Source organism: Hylobates moloch, unplaced genomic scaffold (genome assembly GCF_009828535.3).
Source record: "Hylobates moloch isolate HMO894 unplaced genomic scaffold, HMol_V3 SCAFFOLD_14, whole genome shotgun sequence".
Lineage (NCBI taxonomy): Eukaryota > Metazoa > Chordata > Mammalia > Primates > Hylobatidae > Hylobates > Hylobates moloch.
In genome coordinates, this window is record NW_026652289.1 from 23,983,619 (window position 1) to 24,008,626 (window position 25,008).

The 25,008-nt window shown below is 33.4% G+C and overlaps 1 protein-coding gene across 5 annotated transcripts in view; it reads right to left on the minus strand.

Moving 5' to 3' along the window:
* Window positions 1-25,008, minus strand: part of NCAM2 (neural cell adhesion molecule 2) — a 574,592-nt gene that overhangs the window by 147,273 nt on the left and 402,311 nt on the right. For all 5 annotated transcript variants that reach the window (XM_032175135.2, XM_032175137.2, XM_032175139.2 and 2 more), the window contains one exon: window positions 17,983-18,133. In XM_032175135.2, the coding sequence (XP_032031026.1) occupies window positions 17,983-18,133 (151 nt within the window). The remainder of the gene's footprint in view (window positions 1-17,982; window positions 18,134-25,008) is intronic.

The following is a 25,008-nucleotide window of genomic DNA, read 5'->3' on the forward strand; positions in this document are numbered from 1 at the left end:
ATTTGATTCAGATTAATTATTATCTGATTATTATTGTTTTAATGTAGTATTAGACTCAGATTCAATATTATCTCCTCCTTAGGTTCTACTTCAAAATACTGTGATGATGTTACCTTTCAAAGAGTTTTTTCTCTTATTGCTCATTTGTATACTATCTATGACACATATTTTCTTATAAGCACATTAAGTTATATGTTAATTTATGATGCTTTCTAAGCTATTCTACATAAGTAGATTCTGGTTCCGTAGACTTATTGAAATATTTGTAAGTATATTCAATTATTTTCATGTTTGAAAAATACTAACAGTCTATTTCTAGTGTTGTAAAAGAAATATTATTTATTATTATTTCTATCATTACTATTATTACCTGAGATGGGGTCTTGCTGTATAGCTCAGGCTGGTCTTGAACGTCTGTGTTCAAATGATCCTCCTGCCTCAGCCTCCTGAGGAGGTGTGATTACATGCATGCACTACCAGACTCGACTAAATATTATTAAATTGAATAACTAAAATCAAAGATTTTTAAACAAACATATAGAAATATCATTTTCTTCTTGAATAACTTTAAAACAACTTACAGAAATATTGTTTGTTTTTCTTATCAATATGTGATGATTATCCAAGCAAGTTGGAAACCATTTAGAGAAAAATATAGGTGTGCATATTTTCACAAAGGTGAATACTATTTTAAAACTAAGCACATTACTCTTTTGACCATACATTTGGTGTAAAAAAGCACAATTCTACATTATACCTAGAATGTAATATTTCCCTGTGATTAATGTTTTTCTCTTGCTTTCTAGAATTGCATGCATTTCTTAAAAATACAGTCAACGAGTTGTTTTTATAAATTCTTGAAATGATTTGAATAAAGAAAAATATATAATACACTAAATTCTTGTCTTTAATGTAATCCATTCTAATTAATATATGCTGAATACGTTATTTGTTCTTTTTAATGGGGTGTTCACTAATAGTTATGTAAATTTATATTAAAGTGATGTAAATTACAATAATACTATGAAATTCACTTGATGTATTGAAATAGTCTCCCTACTGGTGTTTCTCCCTCGCCTCTGCCTTTGTACCCCTTTCAATCTATTCTCAGCTCTGTAGCAAAGGTCATTCTCTTAAAATATGATCTGAGAAGATTGCTTGTACCTCTGATCAAAACTCTCTAGTGGCCTCTCATCCTTTTTAAAGTCCTCCTTAATATTATAAAGCTCTATATTAGTGCTGTCTAATGTAGACAATGGCAATGGGAGCCACCTATGCAATGTTAAATTTTCTAAGAGCCATACTGAAAAAGAAACAGAATAAGGGTCAAATTAATTGTAATAACATAATGTAAGCCAATATATTTAGAGTGGTATAATTTCAACATGTAGTCAGTATAAAAAAAGTAATAGCCAGATGGCGCAGTGGCTCACACATGTAATCCCAGCCCTTTGGGAGGCCAAGGCGGGTGGATCATGAGGTCAAGAGATAGAGACCATCCTGGCCAACATGGTCAAAGCCTGTCTCTACTAAAAATACAAAAATTAGCTGGGCATGGTGGCATGTGACTGTAGTCCCAGCTACTCGGGAGGCTGAGGCAGGAGAATAGCTTGAACTGGAGAGGTGGAGGCTGCAGTGAGCCAAGATCGTGCCACTGCACTATAGCCTGGCAACAGAGTGAGACTCAGCCTCATAATAATAATAATAGCCAAAATATGGAATCAACCTAAGTGTTCACCAATGCATGAATGGAAAAAGAAAATGTGAGACACGTACACAATGGAATGTTATTCAGCCATAAAAGAGAATGAAATCTTATCATTTGCAGCAATATAGACGAAACCGGAGGACACTGAGTGAAATAAGTCAGGCACTAAAAGACAATGTTCTTACTTATATGTGGGAGCTGAAAAAATTGATCTCATGGAGGATGAATAGAATGGTGGTTACCAGAAGCTTGAAAGGATATTGGGCAGGGAAGAATGAAGAGAGATTGGTTAATGGGTACAAAATTAGTTAGATAGGAGGAATAAGACGTAGTGTTTGGTAGCACAAGAGGGCAACTATAGTTAACAATTACTTGTTGTATATATCAAAATAGCTATAAGACTTAGAATGTTCCCAATATGGTTTGGCTGTGTCCCTACCCAAATCTCATTTTGAATTGTAGCTACCATAATTCCCACGTGTCATGGAAGGGGACTGGTGGGAGGTAACTGAATCATGCGAGTGGGTCTTTCCAGTGCTGTTCTTGTGATATTGAGTAAGTCTCATAACATCTGATGCTTTTTTTAAGGGAAGTTCCCGTGCACACACTCTCTTGCCTGCCACCATGTAAGACATGACTTTGCTCCTCATTTGCCTTCAGCAATGATTGTGAGGCTTCCCCCCACCCATATGGAACTGTAAGTTGATTACATCTTTTTCTTTTATAAATGATCAGTCTAGGGTATGCCTTTATTAGCAGCGTGAGAACAGACTCATATAGTTCTCAACACAAAGAAATGATAACTGTTTGAAGTGATGGATATCCCAGTCACCCAGATTTGAGGATTACACACTTTTGCTTGCATTAGAATGTAACATGGACTCCTTAAATACATACAACTAATACATATCCATATAAATTAAAAATAAGTAACAAAATTAGTGAGATATAGTTAGTGAGATATTTTATATCCTTTATTTTTTGTTCTAAGAGTTCAAAACCTGTTGTGTACTTTACACTTACAGCATATCTCAAATAAACCACTAGATTTGTATTGGGAAAGCCTCTTCTACATTTAGATTTTATATAATGTACAACTGAATACATAGATTCACATATCCAATTTGTTCCAAAATTACTTAAAAGTTTTCCAATAACTAAATCGAGCATCACATTTTAAATTTAAGTTAATTAAAGTAAAACAAAATCAAAATTTCAGTTGCTCAGTTGTACCGGCAGCGTTTCCAGTGCTCCTTAGTCACATGTAACAAGTGGCTGCCAGACTGGACAGCACATCTCTATAACATCTGGCAACCTGTTAACTTCACGGCCTCATCTTCCCCTCCTCTCTGACCCCTGCTCATTCAGCTTCAGCAACATTAGCCTCTGCGCTGCCTCTTGAATTTCCTAGAACTGCTCTTGCTTGAATAATCTGGCCTTGTTCCCTCTGCCTGGAATGTACTTTTCCTACATCTGCAGCAGGTCCCTCTCTTACCATATTTTCTTTGTCTATCTAAAATTTCACCCACAAGCATAGACGTCTAATATGGATTAAACTGTTCAGCAAAATTTCACTCCAAAAGACCTCCAAACAGAAGGCTAGTGTATTACCCTGACGAACTGATGTTTGGCTTAGCCACATGACATTTTTGGATGTGATGTGAACAAACACTTTAAATACGTCTTTGTTGTTGGGCTTGTTTTCCTGTGCTTCTGCCATCACCATAAGATGATATCCTCTCTGTACTTACTGCCTCTTCAGCCTGGTTATATGTGTTACTGGATCCATATCAATGAGTCAAGCACTGCTGTTTGAAGCCAAGCTCCTTATTCTAACCTAGCTTTGATCAGCAGTTTCCAACGTGATAATTAACATGACACTGTGTCTTTGGGTGTTTATTATGGCAAGCTGACGGATGTGTCTCACTGCACTGTTTTACTTTTTTCTTCCTTAGACTTTCTCACTGTTTCCCACATTATGTATCTTTCTACTTTATTTTTTTAAAATCATTGGTTTCTCTTGCCAATGTCCATGAAAGAAGGGGTGTTTGTTTGCTTTATTCAATTCTATATACTAAAATCCTAGAAAAGGGCTTGGTGTGTACTATATGGCTGATTCATATTGTTGAAAAAATTTAATTACAACCCTAACCTCAGTATGCCTTAATTCATAGATATGTCTCTTTCACTTTACCAAATAGGAAATTGAAACTTGGTAATTCAAATGAATTAACCAATATTTTAGGATTAGATCCATATGAACAGTGTGAGGCTGAAATCACATCATACTGAGCCTTTACAGACTTCACTGATTTTTTTTTTGTCTTGAATATCCTGAAAGATACACTAAGACCTTGTGGCAGATGAATTGCTGTCCCCTCACATTGTGGAAATTCTGTACTTGTCCTATCCGTGAGGTGTCTTCTCTGTTAAACCCAGAAAGCTCACTGAATGCTTGTGTCCTCCCTAAATTCCTATGTTAAATTCCTAACCCTCAAAGTAATGGTATTTGGAAGTAGGGCCTTTGGGAAGCAATTAGGTTGAAGTGACGTTATGCGGGTGAAACACCTGTGATGGGATTACTGCCTTTATAAAAAGAGAAAGGGACACCAGATTTGTGTGTGTGTGCGCGTGCGCACCAAGTAAAAGCCATGCCAGCACATAACCAAAAAGAGGCCCCTTACCAGTCACCCAACCATGCTAGCATCCTAATCTCCAACTTCCAGCCCCTAGATTTAGAGAAATAAATGTTTGTTTTTTAACCCACCCTATCTATGCTATTTTATTATAGCAACTTGAACTAAGATATTCATTGTCCCAGTGAGAACTGGGATTCCCAGGGCAAGGTATTCATTCCAGAGAAAGGACAGAAAGCAAGGGTAAGGTTCAAGTAGACTTCAGTATTTCTGGCTGTTAAACAGACGCCAACAGGCAGTGATAAATTCAGTTACAAAATATGTTTTTATTTATTTGTTTGCTGTTTGTTTACTTCTAAGGCTTATCATCTCAAGGACTGAATGTTTCCTAAAGTTCCTTAAAAATTTTCTTACCATTATCTCTGAAATACATTTTAACAAGATCTGATCTGAATCAAATAACACCTGTCAGAGAGACAATAATGTTATAAAATGAGGACAATGACAGTATCTATACACATGAAGAATGTGGTATTTCACATTTTCCCAGGGGGTTCACATAAAGTTTGGGTTAAAAATTTACAGCTTAACAATAAAAGACTTTTCACCTTTCTTTTTTAACGGTCTGTTCTTTTTATCTTCTGGATGAAGAGACATGCTTTCCATTTTTCTCAGTTGCTGTCCTTGAAATTACCATACTGGACATAAAACCTAAATAGTTGCAGGCAGTAGAACCAATTTATGTCTGCAAATGAGCCATCTTCTTTAAAGTTTCATTGGCTTAAATGTACTATGGTGAGTGTAAAAGTCAGGGTCGTAAGACAAGATTTTAATCACAGACATAAAATGTATGTCTGCTACGACCAAGGAATTTTTCTAATATCTAAGTGTTTACTGAAATAAGTTACTTTAAATGTTTAAATCATGTTCACATCTTATTTACCTCATCCTATACATCTAACCAATCATGCTAGTAAAATCACTTTATATAGAGAGAATGTATATTCACTGTTATATTGAGAGAATTCGAGATAAGAATTACTCAATAAAGCACACATCTATTAATTATATGGACAGCATGTAAATAAGCAACATGATTCTGTGTTATGGGATTACTTAATGTAACCATAACCTTAGAATGTATCTGATACTGCTAACTCTTTCTTTTATGCTACAGGAGAAAATGCATTTACAAATCACCATTATGTCTAAGGAGAATTAAAGGCAGCAAGCTCAAATAGAAAAAAAAATGTAAATGAAAATTTCTAATATTTCTTAGTATGCATTGTTAGTATGTAACTGTTAAATTTATACATAAAATAATTAAGTCTAATTAATAGTTACTATGTAATGATTACCTAGTCACAAAACTTAATAATATTCTAATTGTAATCAAACATACTATGTAACCGGTGCTTACTGTATTAAGCTGTATATCACATGCCTGTTATCTCCTTTGTTTTAGAAATTGGAAGTTTAGTTTAATTCCTGCTTCTTAGTAAAGTAACGCCTCTGAAATGTTGAAAATGTACTGGCAGAATGCCAAGAAATCTACTTAAGCTGAAACACAAAAGAGGTTTTCAGCAAAAAGAAGCTTAATCTTCTAACACCTTAAGTTTAGTGCTATTACAGTAAATGCGGCTTCTATCAAATTATAAATGGTTTGACTCTTCTCTACTCACTCTTAGCAATATTACCCTGTAGGTGCTTGGTTCAGGTGGTATAAGACTGTTCTGGGCCGGGCGCGGTGGCTCACGCCTGTAATCCCAGCACTTTGGGAGGCTGAGGCGGGCAGATCACGAGGTCAGGAGATCGAGACCATCCTGGCTAACACGGTGAAACCCCGTCTCTACTAAAAATACAAAAATTAGCCGGGCGTGGTGGTGGGTGCCTGTAGTCCCAGCTACTCGGAGAGGCTGAGGCAGGAGAATGGCGTGAACCCGGGAGGCAGAGCTTGCAGTGAGCCGAGATCGCGCCACTGCACTCCAGCCTGGGTGACAGCGAGACTCCGTCTCAAAAAAAAAAAAAAAAAAAAAAAAAGACTGTTCTGGTAATTGTGTGTGCGTGTATGTGTGTGTGTGTGTGTTTAACATTGTGTAATGTCTTTGTAATTTTTTGTCTCCGTAAAACTTTGATGGCAATGATGCATAACAAAAGTATTCTGAGCTTTATTAATAGGTAAATATTTATTTATAACAATAGCTTTTTGTGGCCTTTCACATAAGGTACTAAGAGTTTTATCACTATTATGAATTTGTTGCTAAATAAAATATCTAATAACAAACCAGGCTTCAACTGCCAAAAAACATACTTATTAGACAACTTCCGCATATATCATAGGCATTTGATTGCAATATACAACTAAAAATGTGTCATAATCTTCACATAAAGAGAATTAAGATTTTATTATTATTATTATTATTATTATACTTTAAGTTTTAGGGTACATGTGCACAATGTGCAGGTTTGTTACATATGTATCCATGTGCCATGTTGGTGTGCTGCACCCACTAACTCGTCATTTAGCATTAGGTATATCTCCTAATGCTGTCCCTCCCCCCTCCCTCCACCCCACAACGGTCCCCGGAGTGTGATGTTCCCCTTCCTGTGTCCATGTGTTCTCACTAAATACAGTTTAAACAATTCAAGGGGTTAAAGTTAGACAGAAGATGTACATCATGGGGTTCTTGTTGAGGAAAATCCCTTCACGGTAAAGTGGGGAGTAGATTCAGAAGGTACAAAGCTGGGAAGCGGGAGAGCAGCCATGTTCTAAGAATCAAAGCCACTGCAGTGGAGATGGAAAGGGATGAGAGGGTGATGATTAAATGATTGTGAGATTTAATAAATAGTGGTGGCATAAATGTAAAAAAAAAACGAGTTTCAACTTTCATAATACAATCATACAGGCTTACAAGGAGTGTAACTAAAAGAGAGGACAGGCTAAATTTTAAATTACAATCATGGTTACATATTCCAAATGGTTATTTAACCGAATACCCCACTAAATGTAGACATATATCTCGTGATATTTTCTGTATTTCTATTACAAAAAAGAAAACCTGAACTGTAGCAACTAATGAAATTAATATTAAGAATTATATTACTTTCTACTTAAGTATTTATCAATCTTTCACTAGCATATTTATATAATTTACCATAAGTGAATTTTCTATCATCATATTCATCTACTTTAAACATTACTTATGTGATTTGGTCTTCAATTATAAGTCACTTAGAAGGTAATAATCTTGTATCTACAATAGTGAAGAGGTTAGGCAAATATATGAGCATATCAGTATCATGCTAAAGTTAAAAATTTATTCTTAAATGTAGCAAAAGTTGGGAAAGTGAGGTAGATTTCCAATATATTTGGTATTTTCCTGGAATTCATGAGTAACTTTAATTGTGACAAATAATAAATTTTCATGAATGTAAGTAAAGAAATACTATAAGAATCTAGATTAATCAAAAAGGAAACTAGACTGCTAGAGATGCACAAGTAATTTATAACAAACATGTAAGACGTTAATCACCAGACAGTCTAAATATGGTATGCATCAAGCATAGGTTAGATCCATAAGAAAAAAAACCTTTCAATAGAAATAAAAAATAAAATAAAATATGTAAATAGAATTCATGACAAAATTTGAGAATTTGTTTAGTGATCTTAAAGATTTTCTTTTGCTTTATGTGAAATTCATTCTATATGAGTAGAAATAAGATTTTATAGTTAAAGGATACTATTTAAGACTTTAAACATATAACTCTAAATTCAGCTAAAGTTATAATATCTTTCAAATTAAAATTTAAAATACTTATATATCTACCAGTAAACTTACTACAGTTTTCATGAAAATAGTTTTTGTCTATATGTAAACATGTCAACAAACACCAGGCTAATAAAGAAAATATTAAACAAAATTGACTGTCCAAAGGACTGATACACTGACAGAAAGAAAAGATACTTAAACACTTTTTTAAATTTTGTAGTTTAAACAATCTTACATTACAAAAATTATGTTTTTGAGAATATATGATGTAAAATACTCAAACCAATTTGAACAATAAATTTTAAAAAAGAAAAATAATAAAAATACTGCTGAAAAGTGAAACTAAAACACATAGGTTATTGGTTCCAGACACTAGACATACCAAATATATTCATGCTTTAAAGTTGTATTAGAAGTAGAATATATAAAGATTTTTCATTATATAATGGCAGTTGAAACCCAAGATAGTACATCTTCACTACTAATAAGAATTTAGAACTCTGAAAATAATATGAAATAAATTTAAAACACAACTATCCAAGGGTTCTTAAGAGGAAAGAAAAAATCAGGAAGATTGTGATGGGAAATGAAAACTAGTTTCCATTTTGTTTTCTTTGTTTTTCTCTCAAGGCTTTTCCCGGAGGACAGGCCCTAGTTGAGAAGGTTCAAAGTGATTGTGGTAATTAAAACTTGTCCAGAAGGACAGAGGTATCTTGGAAAAAAGCATACATAATGTTGGAGAGTGTGAGGGTAATCTCAGATAGGAGTCAGAGAAGGGTATGTCAAAATTCTGTGTATAAACCCACAGAAATTTCAGCCTATGCCCTAGCTCTGCATGCACAAACCAGCATAGCAAAAGCTTTGAGAAATCACTTGAGGTTTGAGTCACTGCTGACGGGATGGAACACAGAACTTAGAGGTGATTAACTCCTTGAAAAATAAAATCCCCAGATATTTATCTAAAGATATAGAGAATGCACAACATAATATTTACAATATCCAGGACAGAATTCAATATTTTTTGACAACCAGGACAGTGAGGTCAGTTGTAAAAGAACAATACAATGAACATATGCAAATGCTAAAATGACCTAGACGTTGAATTTATCAGATAGTAGATTTTAGAGCAACTATTTTAGAGCAGCTTTGCTTATCATTTATGAGATGAGGAAAATTTACATATTCTAAAATAGATAAAATGAAATGGATAAAACTATAGGACTTCTCAGTAAAAAGACAGAAAGAATAAAATAGAGCAAATTGAAATCTTAGAACTTAAAAAAAAAAAAATCATATCTGGGCCAGTTGCAGTGGCTTCCACCTGTAATCCTAGCTCTTTGGGAGGCTGAGACAGACAGATCATGAGGTCAGAAGTTTGAGACCAGCCTGGCCAACATGGTGAAACCCCGTCTCTACTAAAAATACAAAAAACAAAACAAAACAAAATTAGCTGGGCGTGGTGGCACGCACCTGTAATCCCAGCTACTTGGAAGGTTGGGGCAGGAGAATTGCTTGAACCCAGGAGGTGAAGGTTGCGGTGAGCGGAGATCACACCATTGCACTATAGCCTGGGTGACACAGCAAGACTCCATCTCAAAAATAAATAAATAAATAAATAAATAAAATACCTGAAATAAAACAAAAAACTTCACTATTGGCTCAACAGCAGAAATGAGATGATGGGGTAAAGAGTCAGTTAATTTGAAGAGGAAACAAGAGAACATTACCTAACTGGAAGGGCAGTGAGAAATGAGATAGATAAAACTGAAAAGTATATCATGAGCCTGTGAAACAATTTCAAAGGGTATAACATATGTGTAAGTAAAGTTCCAGAGATGAATAAGAGATTACACACCAAAAAAAAAGTTGCAGAAATAGTGGCCAGAAAGAAATAGTGGCTCAAGCATATTGACAAATATAAATCCCCACATTCCAGAAGCTCAGTACACTCCAAATAAGAAAATTCAAAGAAAACAACACTTAGAGTTATCCTAATCAAATCGATAAATAACAAAGGTAAAGAAAATAGCTTTAAAGCAGTTAGATAAAAGGATATATGGCATATGAGGGAACAATGGGTCAATTTATATGGCTTGCTCTTTGAAAACAGAGGAGACTAGAAGATAGTGAAACCCCATGCTTAAAGAAATGTCAACGTAGAATTCTCAAGAGCAAAGAAAAACAATCCTTCAGATATAGGAAGGAAGAGGTGTAGTGGACATCTGATGAAAGATAAATTAATGGAATTTATCTCCGGAAAATCTGCTCTACAAGAAATGGAGAAGAAACTTCTTCAGATGAAAAAAAATTGGGATCTTCAAAAATGAAGGAAGAATAAAGAAACCACATATAGATGAATACATATAAAATATTTTTTCTTTTTAGTTCTTTAAAATATTTGTAACTACTTAAAAGAAAAATTATCATAATTCCTGATGGGATTTTTAATGATTTTAGATGTAATGCATGATGTCAAAAAGATAATTAGATAAGGTGTGTGTAAAGAATCTAAATGGTTGCAATGTTTCACATTTTATGTAAAGTGTCAAAATATGAACTCAAGTCTATTTCAAGGAGACTCTGAAAATGTAGGTTTGTATTTTAAAATTCCTATAGAATCGCTTAAAACAAAACAAAATGAAACAAAACAAAAACCAAAAACATTGCCAATATATAAATTAAAATAAAATACTAAAACTTCGAATAACTCAATAGAAGGCAGAAAAATGGGCATAGAATGTGAAAAAACATGGGAAGAAAAAACAGAAGATAGCTAAAAATTGTAGGCCTAAATGAAATAGTATCAACAATGGCATTAAACGTAATAGCCTAAACCAGTGGATGACAAATTATAGCCCATGGCAAAGTCTTGCCCAAGGGCTTCTTTTATATGTGGCTTAGAGATGAAGATGGTCTTTACATTATTCATGGTTTACAAGAGAGAAAAAAAATATGGCAGAGACTGTATTTAGCCCAGAAAAAATAAAATATTTATTCCCTGACCCTGTTAACTACTGACTGCTTGTTAAACACTCCAATTACAAGGTAGATTTACAGTCAATGAGAAAGCAATATTCTATCATATGCTGCCTAAGAAGACACTTTTTAATTTCACATAAAAATGTAGATAGGTTAAAAGTAAATGAATGGAAAATGTTATAAAAACAAAAAGCATAAGAGGGCTAGTGTAGATATTTGATTATTAGTTAAGATATGTCAAGTGAGAGATCAGCAGAGAAAAAGAGAGGTATTTTATTCTGATAAAGGGGAAATTCATAAAGACAAACAGGAGGGAGAAAAATGAACTCCCAAAGATACTGACGCCTTTACCTTCAGAAACTGCAAACACGTTACCAGCTGTGACTAAGGTAAAGATGTTGACATGAGAAGGTTATCTTGAATTATCCAAATGGATGCAATTAATTGCAAGGGAAGTTTGAGTCAGAGATGGACTTGTGAAGAAGAAAACAGAGTCAGAGTGACATGGTGTGAGAAAGACTAGATCTGCCACTGCAGGCTCTGAGAATGGAAGGAATCCATGAGCCCAGGAATGTGGGCAGCCTCGGAGAAGCTGAAAAAAAACAAGATAACAGAATCCTTCTGGAGCTTCCACAAGGGAACACAGCCCGACCCACACTTGATTTTAGCCCAGTGAGAATCATTTCAGACCTCTGACTTCCAAAACGGTTAAGACAATAAATTTGTTTTATTATACAACTAAGTCTTTTGTAATTGATTACAGCAGCAACAGGAAAGTAACACAACACACAAAGTATAAATGTGTATGTGTCTCATTGTAAGCCTCAAAATACATAATGCAAAGAAAAGAGAGAAAAAATAGTTCACAGTCATGATAGAAGATTTTAATATCTCTTAATGCGATCAAACAGCTATAATAAAAATTCAGTAAGGACACAAGTTTTAAACAATACTGTGATGGTTAATACTGAGTGTCCACTTGATTGGACTGAAGGATGCAAAGTATTGCTCTTGGGTGTGTCTGCCAGGGTGTTGCCAAAGGAGATGAACATTTGAGTCAGTGGACTGGAAAAGGCAGACCCACCCTTAATCTGGGTGGGCACCATCTAATCAGCTGCCAACATGGTCAGAATATAAAACAGGCAGAAAAACGTGAAAAGACTATACTGGCCTAGCCGCCCAGCCTACATCTTTCTTCCACACTGGATGCCTCCTGTCCTCAAACATCGGACAAGTTCTTCAGCTATGGGACTCGGACTGGCTTTCTTGGTCCTCAGCCTGCAGATGGCTTATTGTGGCACCTTGTGATGGAGTGAGTTAATACTCTTTAATAAACTCATATATATGTATATGGATATATATATCCATGAGTATATATATATACTCATATATATACTCATATATATATCCTCATATATATATCCTCATATATATATATATATATCCTATTCTGTCCCTCTAAGCAATCCTGACTAGTACAAATATCATAATTTACCTTGATATAACTGACATTAAAACACAACAACAACTACAGAATATATGTGCTTTTCAAGTACAATTGTCTATTCACCAAAATAGTTAATATGGTTGGATATAAGTAAGATCTTTATACATATAAAAATAAAAAATACAGGGTTTTCTGAGCATGACTGAACTAAATTAGAAATCAATAACAGCAAAATATCAAGGAAAAATCCAAATATCTGAAAGTTAAACAGATTCTTATACATAACTATGAGCCAAAGATGAAATCAAATGGAAAATTATATTTTAGCTGAATCACAACAAAAATACAACATACTACAATATTGGGGGGTTCAGTTAAAGCACTGCTTAGTGAAAATCTGGAGTTATGTGATTCTATTAGAAAATAAGAATTATCTAAAATACATATACTAAGATTCCACCTAAAAAATCTATAACAAAGTGCATGGTGAATTCAAAATACATAGAAGAAAGGAAATAATGAAGATAAAGCCAGAATCATCAAACCGGAAAACAGACAGATTACAGAAAATATGAACTAACAAAATGGAAAGCTAATACTCTGAAAAGATCAACAATTTTGTCAAACTCTTAGCTGGAAAAAGAAAAGTCCTTTCTATTAACTAGTGCTCGATCAACTAGAAATAAACATGGAAAAATAATGAACACCTACTCCACAAAAATGAACTCAAAATTAATAACAGCCCTAAGGTAAAACCAAAATCTACAAAACTTTAAAAAGAAAGCTTAGACATAAATTGTGATGGCCTTAAATTAGGTAATAATTTTTTAGAAAAAACACTAACAGTATAACATGTAAAAGTCCAGTTTGATAAATTTAATAAACTAGACTACAGCAAAATTATAATTGCTTGCTTTTGAAAAATCGACCTTAAGAAATCAAACAAAAATGTTTATTCCGGAGAATAGTACTTATATATCCACACAATCTTCACAAATCTTCGCAGAAGTTTTTTGTCATAGCAATCAATAACTAAAAACACACAAAATGTTCATCAATAGGTACTAGATAAACAAACTCTGTTATATCTGTAGGATGTAATAACAGGAACAAGTAGTAGAAATTATTGATGCACACATATACATGCGAATGTATGCCAGCTGTGAAAGCTCAGCAGAGACAATTCAAATAATGTGAGAAAATATTTGCAAACCACACATCTGATAGAGGGTTAATATCTGAAATACACAAATAACTCAAACAAATCAATATCAAGAAAACTTGATTTTAAAATGGGCAAATTATCTTTAATTGGTATTTCTCAAAAGAAGACATACAAATGGCCAACAAGTACATAAAAAAGTGCTCAGCATCACTAATCATTAGGGGAATGCAAATTAAAACCACAGTGAGAAATCACTTTATTAGAATGGCTTTATTCAAAGAGATGAACAATAACAAGTATTGAAGAGGAAGTAGATAAAAAGGAACACTGTTGTTGGGAATCTAAATTAGCATGGCCATCATAGAAAATGGTATAAAAGTTCCTCCCCCCAAAAAAATGAGAGCCACCTTATAATTCAGGAATCCTTTGTCTGGGTTTATACCCAAAGGAAAAAAAAATCTGTACCTGGTAGAGGTATCCGCAGTCCCATGGTCATGACAGTATTATTCACAACAGCCTAGATATGGAATCAACCTAAAGGTCCATCAATGAATGAAAGGATAAAGGAAATGTGGTATAGATACACAGTGGAATACTATTGAGCATTTAAAAAATGATAAATCTTATCATTTGCACAACATGGATGAATCTAGAGGACATTCGTGTTCAGTTAAATAAGCCAAACACAGAAAGACAACTACCTCATAATCTTCCTTAACTGTGGAAGCTTATAAAGTTTAACTCACAGAAACAGAGTAAACAGAGTAAAATGATGTCAGCAGAGGCTGGGGTGGGTGCATGGGGAGGAAGGAAATGGGGAGTTATTGATCAAAGGGTAGACAGGCAGATAGACAGGAGAAATAGGTTTTGAGAGTTATTGCACGGCTGGATCACTACAGTCAATAATGTGCTTTTCAAAGTAACTAAGAGTACATTTTAAATGTCTCACCATAAAAATGATAGGTAGGTGAGGTAATGGATACGTTAATGAGCTTAACTGAATCATTTAACACTACATACATATAACAAAAATCACATTGTACACCATAAATGTATACAATTATTGTTTGCCAATCAAAAATAATACTAATGATATATTTTTAAAAGCATCATATTTGTACACCTTAAATATACACAATTTTTATTTGTCAACAATACCCAAATAAAGGAAAATAAGTATATTTCAAAGATAATAAAGTAAATTAAAAATAATACTGCAAGATTCCATGTATATACATTCTTACATGTAAATGTAAACTAAATTGTAGTGATCAAAAGTAGATAAATGGATGCCCAGGGATAGTTGTAAAAAGGAGGGATAGATTTTAAAGTGACTTGAGAAAATTCTTGAAGGTGATGTAAATGTTTATCTTGATGATTATTATAGATTTAGTGGTGTATACATAGGTCAAAACTCATATTTTACCTTATATATGGGCTTTTATTGTACTTAAATATATTTGAATAATGTCTTAACAAGAAATGATATTTATTTTTCTAATTATCCCCACTAAAGTAGAATAAATTTGAGTGTTTCATTTTGGAAAAAAAGGAAAAATGATCACGTGTTATAAGAGCCATTCAACTCATATTCAACAATATTTGCAGAAAAATAATCAATGCTTATGGAAAACAAAAAGTAGTTATATTTACATGATAGTTTAATAGTAAGAAAATTTTTTTCAAAGTATATTAATCTAGCTACCCTCTAATCAAGATGGTGGCAATAATAATCCTGGGGGATACTCAAATAATTCTCAAAACATCCTTTTAGAAAACAAGACCTTTCATCCTTGTTTAAATAAGATAAATTAAACCACATAATTTTCTGGTGAGCTTAAGTCTACACATTTACCTCAGAATAATTAAGCAGAAACATAAACCAATATTTAAACCTATAAAGAAGGAATGCAATGTGATCAAAAGCAACTTGTACTTTGTTAGAAATCAGTCCTTGAAAAATAAAGTATCCAATATACTTTTTTTGTATTAAAGTTATTAATTCATGGTATTAATAGATTACAAGAGCAAATAATTCAAATTGCAAAATACAGTTGTTTGTTTATCCCATTATTTTCTACCTAGCTAAAACTAATAACTAAAAATCTCATGTAATTATGTATCAGCATTTTACATTATCTTGATATTTTCCTCATTCTCACTTTGAAATCTGAATACATGCTGCGGTTTAATTTAAACTCCGGTTGATGGTAGACTTCTAACAAAGGAGGAGCTGTGTTTTATTCATCTTTGTGTCCATTATTACTCAGCACAAAACTTGAAACTTAAGGTGGACCTAGTATGGTTTTTAAGACTATTTTCAATGAGGTTTTACAACACAAACATATATGAATTCTAATCTTAGTTTAGGTTTTCATTTGTTTCACATAAATACCTATGCTGTCATGCATGGACAATAATTCAGAAATCCCAGGGCGTCTTTGGAGAATGTGGATATGCTTGAATAAAAGTATCTTTAAATGCTTGAGTACAAATAGGTCCCAAGAGTCTCTTCTTTAAACCCTCTTATTTTACAACTAAGGAAATTGAGGACCTAGGGACACATAACACACTATGAATTAGCATATTAGCTAGGCCTATTATTCTAATACTAGCGTATCTTGTATGAGCCACTCTGCCTTACTGTGCTTTGGAAATACCAACAGTGCTCATTTCTCATAAACTCCACTTTTCTGAGGACCTGCAGCGGAGATTTAGTACCAATCCTATATCAAATGTTTTAAAATATTAACAAAATTCAAAGAATAAAAGTCCTAAATATAGTTTCATTAAGATAATATGTTGCCTAGCAGCCTAGCACTTTTGTAGGACAGTGGAAGAGGCCAGGAGGTCTCATATAAATCATATCTTGGCATGCTTAAGTTTTTTTTTCTTCATTTAGATTCACATTTAGAAAAATAAAAAAATCATAAAGTAAATTTTGGTTTAAATATACAAATTTTAATTAAAAATATAACAAATGTACTGCAAAAGTGTAAAGTATTTATAACTTGCTAATGGTGTTATTGGTCTGAAAAAGAAACATACCATAACAATGGAAAAAAGTAGAAAAAACTATTAGGGGAAAAAGGTTAAATAAGTTATTGGCATCACTTCCTCCTTTGTGTGTTCTCAATATTATCAATGCTTTCTGTTTTTATGTTTTTTAGAAAGTGTGAAGGAGATAAAGTGGCTTTCTTAGAAGCTGCCTAATATCAGCAAATGAAGTTAGTAATTTGTGTCAGAATCAAGTTGCCTTTTATTGTTGACTGCCTTTCATAATCCCTTTTTCTTTTAGAAGTTTCTGATTGGTCTTTCCATGAATTTCTTGACAAGCACAGTCTATAAAAATGTAAAATAATATGGATAACTTATGTCTATTCTTGAGAAAATATTCTTTCTGAAGGCATTCTCGATAAGAGAATGCATCTTGTTTCACAGTTACCATTGCATTCTATCAATATTAATGTACTAGACATGCTCCAATAGAAATATTTTGTCAATAAGAATATCTCATACATTCCACTAAGAACAGCTATGTCCTTTCAAGCATCAGAGACTCTCCAATATTGATGCTTCATAAATATTTATGGAGAACGATGTTAAGTTTCTTCCCTTTTAAATAGCATGTATATCAAATTATTTTTAAATTCCATGCAGTGACCAGAGGGGTTTTGTGAAAGCTTGACTTACATTAGCCCTCCCATTTCCCAAACCTCATATGGTTATGTACATTTTTAAATTTATTTTTAAAACTATCCTTGTCATGGTCCTTTCTTCCAGACGGAAAATAAACACCATTTTGATAAGATATCACATTAGTACATTTCACTACATTTAAAATACCATTTATAGTTTATGAAAATGTAAAATAGCCTAACAAAACAATTTGAATAAGAAATGTAAACACTACATATCTGAGACACAACCATAAATATTATAAAGAAATAAAAAATCTAAAGTGACATTGACCAATTACTGATAATTAATATTTTTCAGTTGATACTGTGTTTTGAGTTCAATGTTGCAAAAAAAGAAAGTCACCATTTTCAGGCAAAGCAATATCAAAATGATGAAATATACAGCACTGTGAAATATCCCGTAATTTCCACTAGATGTCTCCAATAACTGACTGAATGATTCCTACATTTCCTCTAAAGCTATGCATTAAGTACTGAAACGTGGACTACATATATATTTTGGTTTTTATCTAAAAATCATATGTTTCAAAGCACACAAAGTTATTTTAATGAAAATACAAAAGGAAAGTAACTTACATTCAATATCAAGGTACATGCTCTTTTGGTGCCCTCCAATTCTACTTGCAGCTTCACAGTCATATCTCCCTGAATCTGACAACTTCACATCTTTAATATGCAGTGATGAGCTTCCATGCTGCCCTTTGACTTCGATACGGCCGTCCGGGCTCTGTTTACATTGATTCAGGAAAAAGAAAGATTTTATGCTTGTGTGCAAAATGGTGACCAAACATATAACATTATGTTACTTCCTATGTTTCTCTGGCAAAAAGAAAAAAGAAAACATTCCTGATGTAGAAAGTATTTCTTATATAGCTAAGAATAAGTTTTTTTTTAAAAAAGCACACTTTTTACATCCTCATAGCTTCATGAAGGTTTCCTGTACCCTGGCTCTATAATGATAAAAAGCATTTCAATGACTCCAAATAAAACCCAGTCACTCAGCCTGATGTTTAAAGATCTCTCATGTGGTATCACCTTTCTGTCCAAGCACACTTTACAATTTGGATACCATCAATTCCAATTATTTTGAATTACTTGTACCCTCCACAATATCCTGTGCTTTGAATAAACACTCTTAACAGAACTGTTTTACACTTTTCCCCTTTTTTTCTCTCTATGTTTACATGGCAACATCCTACTTTCTATCTTTTGAGTTACTGGCAAAATTTCATATTATATTAAAAATAGTTCCCGATTGCCTAAATAAATAATTATGACTTATTTGAACTACATAATTTTCTTAGAATAAGTTGCTTTTACTAAAGTCTTGCTGGAACTTCAGATTTCATCCCATAGTGTGATAGTATAGTTGAACAAATGTGAGAAAATATTTATGGTACTTCATGTAAAAGTCACTTAAATTTCTAGGACAGAAACAGTATATTCTAATATTTTTAGAAAGCAAATTATGTTATAGCAAAATTTACATGCAGTTGAGTAAAGAAAATGTACTCCTTCAGCTATTATTTACTATGGGTTAAACACTTGTACTTAATTAACTTTATTGGGATATAACAACGAAATACATTATTAATAATGCAAAGCAAATTATTCATTTTTATAAAGAAAGTGTAATTATTTCACAGTATTGAAAAGTAAATTTTAAAGTTACATGATCTTCGCTTGAAAATAAACATGTTCTCATGATTTGGTTTTGACTTGCGAAAAACTATTGGCGTAGATAGATGTTATTAGTAAAAATGTTCGCATTTAAAAGTTATTATCAATATACCAGAAATTATTAACATAAATTCTGGAAAAACAGACACTTTGCCCAAGTGTGTGATTCCTAGGAAAGTTAGAAGCCATTCTCAGATTCATCACTGGCTCTGTAATGGATGCACAATGTGCATTTGAGTCAAATACTTGCACTAAAATTCCAAGGTCATTTTTTATTTTCGTTTCTGACATTCTAAAGGACATGTTTCTTTGTGCTACAGAAACGCATTACAAATATCTGAAAGAAAATTCATTTATATCTTGGCTCTGATTCAACACCTACTGAAGATTCATTTAAGACATCTGATATTTGATTGAGACAGGTTAATGAGCATTTTTGCTGTCTGTCTAGTATTTCCAGGTGATTAGAAAACAAGGTGTCTGACTGTACATTATTATTCCATCCTTTACAAAAATGCACTCTCTGAAATTTGATTTGATGTTACGTTCTTTGCCTTTCTAGAAGGTCAGTTTAAGAATTGCTTATTTAAATGGTATTTCAAGATTTTTAGAATATGGTTATTTTTAGAGTTTATTGTCCTTTCAAAAATCCCTTAATCAAATATCCATGTGATAACCACTTCTTGAGTTTATTTCCAACTAAAAGTTTTTGTTGACAATTTTAATTGTCAAACAATTGAAATTACATAATGTGTCATTGTTTATAGGTTATTTTTTGTGGCCTCACCTGACTAGACATTTATTGCCAAATTTAGAATCCAATTACAGTTCACAGCACATTTGAGGTGGCCAGTATTCCAAAACTTTCTATTCTTTCTACTGTGTCATGGAACATTTTTAGAGTCATTAAATCCTTTGGCCTTTTGGGAGATTGATGGATCATGTCACTTAACCATTCAACAATTATTTTGTGTCAGTGTGTGTGTGTGTGTGTGTGTGTGTGTGTGTGGTGTGTGTGTGTGTGTGTGTGTGTGTGGTGTGTGTGTGGCATTCATTTTACAATAAGCAGCCAGGTACTGGGATGCAGCGCTGAGCAAACTGTAATAGTTTCTACCCTTGGTGGCATTAAAGTTAAACAAATAAGATAGATACTAATTTTACAGTACAATTCAAATAAATGTGAAAAGCACCAGGTAGGCAAACTATATCTTTCTAGGAGTAAGTGCAGGAATGGGGTAGGTATGTTTCCTGACAAACCAGTGTGGATTGTGATCTGTAAATAGTAAAAGAAGCATGGTGTTGAGGAAAGAATTCCAGGCAGATGCCCTAAGAGGAAATAAGAAAGATGTGAGAGAAGCAAGAATATGCACAGAAGACAGTGGGGTCATGTGGTTCTCCTGATGATGGACAGGTAAATAAGGACCATAGGCAGAACCCAAGATCCATGCAGATACACAAAAGAATATGCACCCCATTGTGGATGCCTTCTTGAGGTATTCTGTTTGCCTCATTCCTAATGGCATTATTTCTTTATTGAGTAAGTAAACTCAACTTCAAATACTTTGAGGTAAAGACAATGCATAACCGCTAAATATGTAGACAGAAAAACCAACACTCTCCAAAGGTTATTAGAATTAATTTATCCAAACTACCTTCTCAAAATTGTTTTAATATATCAAATCCACCAGTTTCTACAGTTATACTAAGAATTTTAAACAGAAATACTGTTTTCCCTCCCTGTAAGTTTCTTCTATTTACTATTAGCAATAATGTTCTTTCCTCTAGATTTGCTCCTAGCTTTCTAATCTTCTGATTTCAATTTCATGAGCTGACCTCTTGTATAATTACCATTTCACCTAGCAGTGTAAATGATGTCAGAAAGATAAATACATGCAATCAAAGTTCTTCACTTAGGTAGTTTCCTTATTAGATCTTCCTGTCTTTCTCTTTTCTTTGATAATAAAATCAAAAATGTATTCAACAAATAGGAATTGAATGTAATAATTATAAAAGGCAATACATACATACGATAAATTATACTTGTTAGACAACATCCAAAAAGCTTTACCTTTACTAGTCTGTTTAATCTCCATGATATCACCATGAGGTTGAGGCTAGTATCTCCATTTTAAGATGAGGAAATTGAGACACAGAAATATTCAATAACTAGCCCACGTCCCACAGCTTATAAGCTTTAGCAGCTGAATGCCCAGGTTGTCTAGCCCTGGAGTTCATGTTTGATTATTTTTGATATATGATTTACCACCTGAGTAACAACTGTGAGTTTGAACTACGTATGTACCGCAGCTATGTAATAGACACTTTGCTGGGTTCTGGGGCTAGAAAAATGCATTCACTCAAACTGAAAAGTGGGCATTTTTACCTACTAAATGTGTTTATTTCATTAGTGGTTTTTGTAATTTTTGTTTTTAAAATGGTATTCAATTTTAAATGAGGATTTCAAACACCAAAACATGCCAATAAGATGTTTTAAACATTTGATGGCATATACAATATTTGGTTTCAAAAATTAGACACAAAACATTTATTTTTGATGCTTTAATGGGAATAAATTAGCTCGTTTACTTTTACATATAAAAAAAGAAAAATGGATAAGAAAGCAAAGCCCTTGGTCTCTCAGGTCATAAGGATCAGAGGAAAAAATGACAAATTATAATGCATGCTGATATAGATGACATTCAGAAAGGAAACCTAATTTGGTAGACAAAGGTGAGGAAGAGTTTCTCGTAGGTATTTATGCCAAAATGGAAGGACAAGTCATAATGATAAGTCAGGAACTGTACTGGCTATGTAATTTTAAGGGCCAACTGCAAAATTTAATGTGGGGGTTTCTATTTAAAAACTATTAAAATGTCAAGATGATGATGACCACAGCATGTTAGCCCAAACTTGGGGTCATTAAAGAGTGCAGAATCTGTGCAGTTGCATGAGTTGTACCCCTACAAAGTCAGCCCTCACCAAGAAAAAAGTAAGAAAAGTAGAAAAAAAGGGGAACTATGTGGGCTTGAACTAGAGGGAAAAAAATGCTGTGTTGAATGAGTTTAAAGGGGCTCATTGGAACTATCAAATTAAATATGAGGTTGAAGGGGTAAGATATGAAAGAGGGAAATAAACAAGAGTACCAAAGCAACAGAAAGACCAATAAGATCATGAGAAGATGCTGAAACTCATTAGCCATCAAGGACATTTAAATCAAAACCATGATACGGCTTAGCATTCACTGGAGTGGCTATGATGAAGAAGTCAGATTGTAACACATGCTGGCCAGGATGTGAAGAAATTGGCACCCTCACGCCCTGTGAGTGGGAATGTAAAATGGTGCAGATGTTTTGGATAAAATGTTTGACAGTTCCTCCAAATGTTAAACAGAGAGTTGCAATTACATTCCAATGAGAAATGAAGATATATGTCCACAAAACAACTTGTTCATAAATGCTAATAACAGCATTATTAATAATGCAAAAAAGTGAAAACAACTGAAATGCCTATTTACTGGTGCATGGATTGAAAAAAACAAGTGGTATATATGTACAAAGGAATATTATTTGGCAAAAAAATGAAACGAAGTACTCACACATGCTTCAACATGGATGAACCATGAAAATGTTACAGTAAGAGGAAAAAGCTGATAACAAAGGACAAATATTGAGTAATTCAATTTCTTGACATTTCCAGAATAGGCAAATCTGTAGATACAAAAAGTAGAATAATATTTGCTTAGGGCAGGCAAGGGAATGGGAGGTGGTGGTGAGGAGATTGGGGGGTGATGACCGAAAGAAGTGATTAAATGATCCAAAATTGATTGTGTTTATCGTTGCACAACTCTAGGAATAAAGGCTTTTAATTGTACAGTTTAATGGGTGAATTGTTTGCTATGTGACTTATATGTAAATAACACTGTGAAAAGGTAAATATCAGTTGAACGTTATTGGGTGTTTTATGAACAATTGGAAAAGGACAGGATAGGTTTTAGGCAGAGGAATAAGGTAGATGCACTTGCGATTTAAAAAGATTACTCACACTGCATAAAAAAAGTAAATTAGAGAGGGTGCTATGGTCTGAATGTTTGGGGCCCCTCAAAGTTCATATGTTGAAATCCTAAGCCCCACTGTGATGGTATTTTTGGAGGTTGGGCCTTTGGGAGTTGATTAGATCATGAGGGTAAAGCCCTTGTTATCAGAATTAGTGCCCAATAAAAGAGCCCACAGAAAGCTGGCTAGCCCCTTCCACCATATAAGAACACAAGAAGAAAACAGCATCTTTGACAAAGTGAGCCCTCAGCACACCCCAAATCCATCCTGCTAGCATCTTGATTTTGGACTTCCCAGTCTCTAGAACTGTGAGAAATAAATTTCTGTTGTTTATAAGCCACTTTGTGGTATTTTGTTACAGAAGCGTGAACAGACTAAGATGGTGGGGGAGGGAGAAAAACTGGAAATACGTTATTACACTGATGACATGCTGGGAAAGGTGATGGTAGTGAAAATGGAAAAGAGTGAGTGGATTACAGAAATATATTAAGGTTGAAGTGAAAGTGTTTTTAGTAAATGACCAAATGAGAAAGTGTTGATGAAAGAAAGGAGAAAAGAAATATTTCTAGCATTCTGTCACAGACCCCTTAGGTATAAAATGTTATCTACATTAGTAGATTGTTACCTCTATATAAAATTATACTATGGCTGTATACATTTATATTTTAAAATAAGTACCCATATTTTAATACATGTATACAGTCTATTCCATATTTCATATTCAGCACTTTAAAATTAATATTTAAAATTAAAATATCATGGTAATAAAGCTTTAAGTAGAATAAACCTTTTAGAGATTTTTATTTTTAAATTTAAAACATGAGACTAGAGACTAGGTGGGTTCCAACAGGCAGTTGTCAAAATGCTGGTTTTCAAAACATGACCTGAGTATTTACATTATTGCACAGGCATCCTATCTACTTTAATGTAATATAATAGTTAGGACCATAAATTGCAGAACCAGAATGGATAGGCTTATATCCTGGCTGTGGCACCTATAATCTCTAAGGCCTGAGATTAACTACTTTACTTGGTGGTACCTGAGTTTGCTTTTCTGTATAATGGGTATGATAAGAATACAGATTTCAAAGGATACCTATGCAGATTAATGAGTGAATATTTGGAGTTTAGCATCTGTGAAGTACATAATAAATTGGCTAAAGCTACTGATATGCAGATCTAAGCAATAATTATGAGTTTCATACACCCATCTATTTCATTGTGATTTCCAAAAGCATTCTACATATGTTCCATCTCAAAGTAAAATAATAACTTTCCCATACTCTATTTAATTGACAGTGTATTTTGCTGCTAGACTTTTCTCTTGATCCCATGAACCACATGCAAATAATTTATAGTATTTTTCCATGGCCAATACATAATATATTTACTAAAAGACAAAATACAATTAGGACAAATAACTACTATAGGAGGAGACAACTGCTATGATAAATAATAAAATATTTCACATAACTCCCTGTCAAGGTACATTATCAGGATGAGGCATAATATAAAAGCCCAGATTTCACCACCGTGTAATACATCGATGTAACAAAACTTTAGTTGTACCCCTTAAATCTATTAAAAAAATCACCAAGAGATAAAGAAGCCAAGAAGATAGTCAGATCTAAAATGTACATCTTGAGGTAAAATTTACTTTCATGTCACAAAACTATGAAAACTGCAAACAGAGATCTGAAAGAATGAGCCAAATTATATTATGAAGCTCTTCCTTTTAAAAATGTGTTATAACATGGTCAGAGATATGGTGATAATGTATGCCACATAATTGAATTCACCCTGTGAACATCGATACCATGTTATTAAACCACACTGCTCTCAAGTCATGCAACTAGTCACTAGTAAGTAT